At 40.4% G+C, this 5,061-nt stretch overlaps 1 protein-coding gene across 1 annotated transcript in view; it reads left to right on the top strand.

The window, feature by feature from the left end:
• The window catches only part of TESPA1 (thymocyte expressed, positive selection associated 1), a 53,329-nt gene that overhangs the window by 17,026 nt on the left and 31,242 nt on the right, over window positions 1-5,061 (top strand). The window contains exons 2-3 of the mRNA XM_019659665.1: window positions 3,001-3,208; window positions 4,108-4,150. Of these exons, the coding sequence (XP_019515210.1) occupies window positions 3,046-3,208; window positions 4,108-4,150 (206 nt within the window). The 5' untranslated portion in view covers window positions 3,001-3,045. The remainder of the gene's footprint in view (window positions 1-3,000; window positions 3,209-4,107; window positions 4,151-5,061) is intronic.

Genomic DNA, 5,061 nt, shown 5'->3' with positions numbered 1-5,061 from the left:
GTAAAATTGAAAATGAAAATAAAACTATCATAGTTTCATTTATAAAATTTTTAAAGGATATTATTCACATAATGGTGATCTCATTTGTTTTATGGCTCTTGCATAATTTTTAAATTGTTTTAAGGGGCAGGATTGGCTCTTCTGTCTCAAGTTTGCTGACCCCTGCCCTAGCAGACCCTTTTCAAATTTTGTTTCAAGGCCATATAGTTTCCATTTCCTTTCCAATGCCAAACACCCTCTGATAGCAAGAAGGTTTTGTTTTTCTGACAAGCTTTCCAAGAAAATTTACCAGCTTCCTGGGTAATTGAGTGTCAGTGTCTCTCAGTGTAATTGAATCTAGTGGCAGACCCTTCTGCTTCAGGTTTAGATGGTGTACATCTTTACAAACTATGCCTCTTCTTTTTCGTTCTCCTCTTAAGTTCTCGGGGGATCTTTTAGGTCATGAATGTGTTGCTTATGAATCATCAGAGTTAGTGTTGGGAGCCCAAAACCCATCTGTATGGACTTCAGCTTAAATCTCTGCAAGCAGAATGTATGGAAATTGCTTGAAGAAGCTAAAAATAGCCACATGCATCTTCTCACAATCCAGTGCTTCTCCCTGCTCTTTGTGAACTGGGTATACGGGAGAGCAGTACCTTGGCTCTTGTACTTCAGACTTGAAATGATGCTGTGGGACCTTTCAATGCAAACGTGGAGAGAGAGGAGCAGGTTGGATTTAGTCCCTCATCATTGATTTTATGTCTTAAGCAACAATCCATGAAAGGCCTGGGACTTAGGGGATGACCATGAAGTTTCAAATCAACATGCTTAGTGAGAAGGCCCATGTCTACACTTCTGCGTTGATCCCACATACACCTAGAAAAGCCTACTGTCCCAAGGGTCATCCTGGGCTGGTCCTCAAATAGAGACTATGGACATGGCTGCCAGTGCACAACTAGAGAAATCTAAGGTGAGCACCCAACAAAAACTTGTATCAAATAAACAGCGAGTTTTGCTTTGGACACACTAGGAATTGTATCAGTGGTATCTTTTAATATAAATTTTATTGAATTATGGCATACACATCACTAGTATTTTTCTTTTTAATAGAATTGTAGTGCAACTCAGTGGATATAAGTTGCAGTCATGCTAGATAAGTAAGTTCTAGAAACCTGCTGTACAGCATGGCGCCTGTAGCTAACAATGTGGTATTGTGCGCTTCAAAATTGGTTAAGAGGGTAGAGCTCATGTTAAGTGTTCTTACTTCCAAAGGAAGAAGGAAACTTTGGAAGCCATTGAATAGCTATGTCTATTATCTTGATTGGTGACAGCGTCACAGGTGTTTGCATATGTCCAAACTCATCACACTGTACACATTAACTACGTGCAGTTCTTTGTATATCAATTATATCAATAAAGCTGTTAAAGTAATAATAATATAAATTGTATTGAAGTATAAAATATTTACTGAAAATTAAACGAGTATTAAATATATAGCTCAAGGAATTTTCTCAAAGGGAATACATACCTAAAACCTGTAGCAGAACATTACCAGCATTCCAGGAGTCCCTTTCTGTCCCCTTCCGTTCATTACCCTGGTTTCAAGGTAACCAGTAACCTGACTTATAACATCATAGACAACTTTTGCAGTTTTTTAACTTTATGTAAATAGTCACACAATATGTACTGTTTTATGTGTGTTTCTTTAGTTCAGNAAAAAAAAAAAAAAAGAACTGAGATCAGGCAACAGCAAGTGTGTATTGTTTTTCTCTGGCTATCTTTCATGTATAGCAAGGCATCTGAAACAATTTTATTACCTTAGGAATGTTTTTGTGTTCTGGTTGTTCTTTTCAAAAATAGCTATATTAGTGCCTAAATTGTTGAATGCCTCACTAATGATTTTGTTTTTAAATGTTTGAGGAACAGAAGTCTCTGGAAGCTGGCACTCTTCTTATTTTTTTCTTTTTCTTTTCCCTTACTCCAAGAGTTAAAAGTGTGGCTTTGACGATGAAGCCATTTCTGGAACCTCCAGGGAATAGAAGGACAAGTCAGTGGAGAGCAAGGGTCCCACTTCCACTGACTCACTGTCGTGGGTCGTGAGTGTGGCAGGTGGGAAAGAGGCAGGAGGACAGATATTAGCCAATGAATGTTTATTAGCCTCCAGTCTTTTCAAGCTCTATTTGGACAATTGAATGATTCCTCCCCTTTTTCTTCCTCTTTGAATAAGTGACGAGTGCCATCAGAATTCACCTTTTGGGAGAATGCAGAGCTGCTGATTAGGCTGTGCTAAATGAAATATAAACACGTTGATGAGCTAGGGAATTAACTCACAGCTACGGAGAAACCCAAGTTGACAAAATAGAAAGTGATGAAGGTGGTGACTGCTCATTGCTCAAGGCAAGGCCTCCTTGTTGCTTTTATTGTGGGATTTTTTTTCCCCCTGAGAGAAATCCTATGAGGACCCTAATATATAAAACAGGAAACAAAACAAAGAATACCCAAACGACTGTCGTTAGAATGACATCCTGGTAGCGGGACGTTAGAGAAGCTGTTCCGCCTTTGAGATCTGAAACTTCTTCATGTATCTTTATGAGGATCAAATAAAGTAAATTTTATAAATTGCTAATGTAAAGTATTTTGATTTCAATGGAAGAGTCTGAGAGACCAAATCCTTAGATTAAAGAAAAATGTTTTCTAATACAACATTTCAGCTATCATGAGAAATAGCTCATCTTTAAGTCAGAAGAGCTTTCTCAATGTCCCTTAAATCATGTGATGTTTGACGTTTCTAGACTTACTGATTTGAAAGACTTGTCCTGGTATTTAGATTTTTCAGGCATTTGTTTTTTGGTTTTTTTTGGAAGGTGGAGGAAGGGCTAGATGTCTTCTCCCTCCACCCCAATGGGCAGCAAGGGTTCATGCTCCTTTGTGTAGAACCAGGAAGGGGGTGGGGGACAACCCAGGAAGTGGTGGTTTCCCAACGGAGGATGAGGGAGAGTATCACTGTGTTTCAATTCTCAGGACAGCATCATTGTGGCGGGAGACCCTGAATTCTGAACCAAGGCCATGGAGGGCTCCGTGCTGAGCCCCACATCCTGGGAGAAGCGACGGGCCTGGCTCCGTCAGAGCCGCCACTGGCAGACCCAGGTCCTGGAAGAGGAGGCTGCAGCTGCCCTGCAGGATGTCCCAGATCCTGAGCCATCCAACCTGGATGACGTTTTCCAGGAAGGTAAGAGGCAGTTCGACATCAAACAGACTTCCAGGTTGTCTTGCAGGAAAAATGTGCTGGCAGGCCCAGGTCTGCAGAATGTGAGCAGTGGGTCCCTTGTAGGGACCCTTGTAGGGACCCACTCAGGGAGGCTCATTTTGACTGGCTTAAATGAATTTAAGGGAAGGAGGATAAAGTAATACAAAACATGAATTATATGAGAAAGAGACAGGCATGAGATTAGGAAAAAGAAAGAGGCACATTTTTGTATCATCCTGAGACGCTGTCTGTAGGATTCAAGTTCAGGGTTCTATGGGAATGTTTTAGGGTGTTTTATTTTGTCTATAATAAAGTAACCCTCAACTCGAACTCTGGCTGAAACTCTGTCACTAACAAGCTATGTGACCTTTGGCAAGTCACTCACCTCTCGAAGACGTATTTGTCTCAGTGAAATAGTAATAGTACCTTTTCTACACACCTCTCAGAGCTTCTTTGAGGTTCAAATGAGACTACAGCCATGAGAATAAAAAAAATTTTTTTAGAACTTGTATAAATGCAAGATTGTGCTCTTTTGTTTTGTGTGTGTGTTGTTATTTATTTTGTTGTTGTTCGTTTGTTTGTTTGTGTTGAGAAAGGTCCACCCCTATTCCTAAACCATGGGGAAGAGAGGAGTGGGCCTGATATCCTGAGCATTTTCCAGGTTCCTGGGAGGAAGGGAGTGGGGAGGCAGAGAGAGAAGAAACACCCAGTATTTTTATACATGGGTATATTCTTCCCATATCTTAAAGAAAAGTTTTATGAAGGAAAAAAGAATTCATGATGGGGCTTATATAAGAATAAACTTGAGCATGGGGTGAGTTACAAACAAGAAGTCTGGTTTCCTTCACGTCTCACAGTGATCTGATACCTTAATTTTCTAGGGAATCCAATCACTAAGATTGAAGACTGGCTGCAGGATTGTGGGTAAGTACAAGAGATGCAATGCGGTTGAATGTCCTTGATGGCTGGACATTCTAACAGGCACTAACTCTTGGGAACTCGGAAACTGGGAATGGGTTTGAATTGGACCTAATGGTTAGAAGTGAGGTTGAAATGGGTGGTGGGGGTGTGGATTGTAAGGGTGAGTGTGAGCATTGGGGCTATGAATCAAGTACAACTCTGGTCTGAGACTAGATTAGAGTGGAAGTCTGGAAATATATGCTGGATCTAGTCTAAAGCCAAGAATGATGGAAATCCGTAGCTATGGGGAATGGCTGGGCTGAGCTCCAGATCCCTACTGCATTGCTTTTCCCTTCAGACTGAAGTCTAATGCTGTGTAACAAAAGAGGAGCTAGAAACCTAATTGTTCTCATGATCAGAGTAAGTCATCACTATTGTTAGTTATTTCTACTGCAGAACACAGGAAGAGGAGCTAAGGGCTTACAGCAGTCATTCAAAGCAATGAAGAATTGGGGCAGGTACTTCAAAGCAAAATGTCGTAGTATCTCTTTCCTCAGAAACACTTAAAATATGAGACCCCAGACCCCATCAGCCTGTACAATTTTAGGCTCAGCCTACCCAGACACAGAGGGGGAAGCTTCTGTGACCTAGTTAAGTCTGATCATTTGTGTGATAATGAATTCTCAGAATTTATAACCCCTGTCTGCTCTTTAGTTCCCCTCCAGGAATGTTTCAAGCTTTACATAGGATTTAATCTAAACTCATCTATTAACATAACATAAACCCATCCTTGCTTATTTGGTAGGAAATAAATAGCATGGAATAAATCCAAGGCTGTTTATTTCAACTATGTCCCAGAAGGTAATGCCAGGAAGGATTTATTTTGTGTTTTTGTTGTTTATAAAACATATCGTCCTTGTTATCCTAATCTGGTT

The sequence above is a fragment of the Hipposideros armiger genome, unplaced genomic scaffold (assembly GCF_001890085.2).
Source record: "Hipposideros armiger isolate ML-2016 unplaced genomic scaffold, ASM189008v1 scaffold_303, whole genome shotgun sequence".
Classification (NCBI taxonomy): Eukaryota; Metazoa; Chordata; class Mammalia; order Chiroptera; family Hipposideridae; genus Hipposideros; species Hipposideros armiger.
Note: the sequence above shows the minus strand (reverse complement) of the source record. Positions and strands in the feature narration are given on the sequence as shown.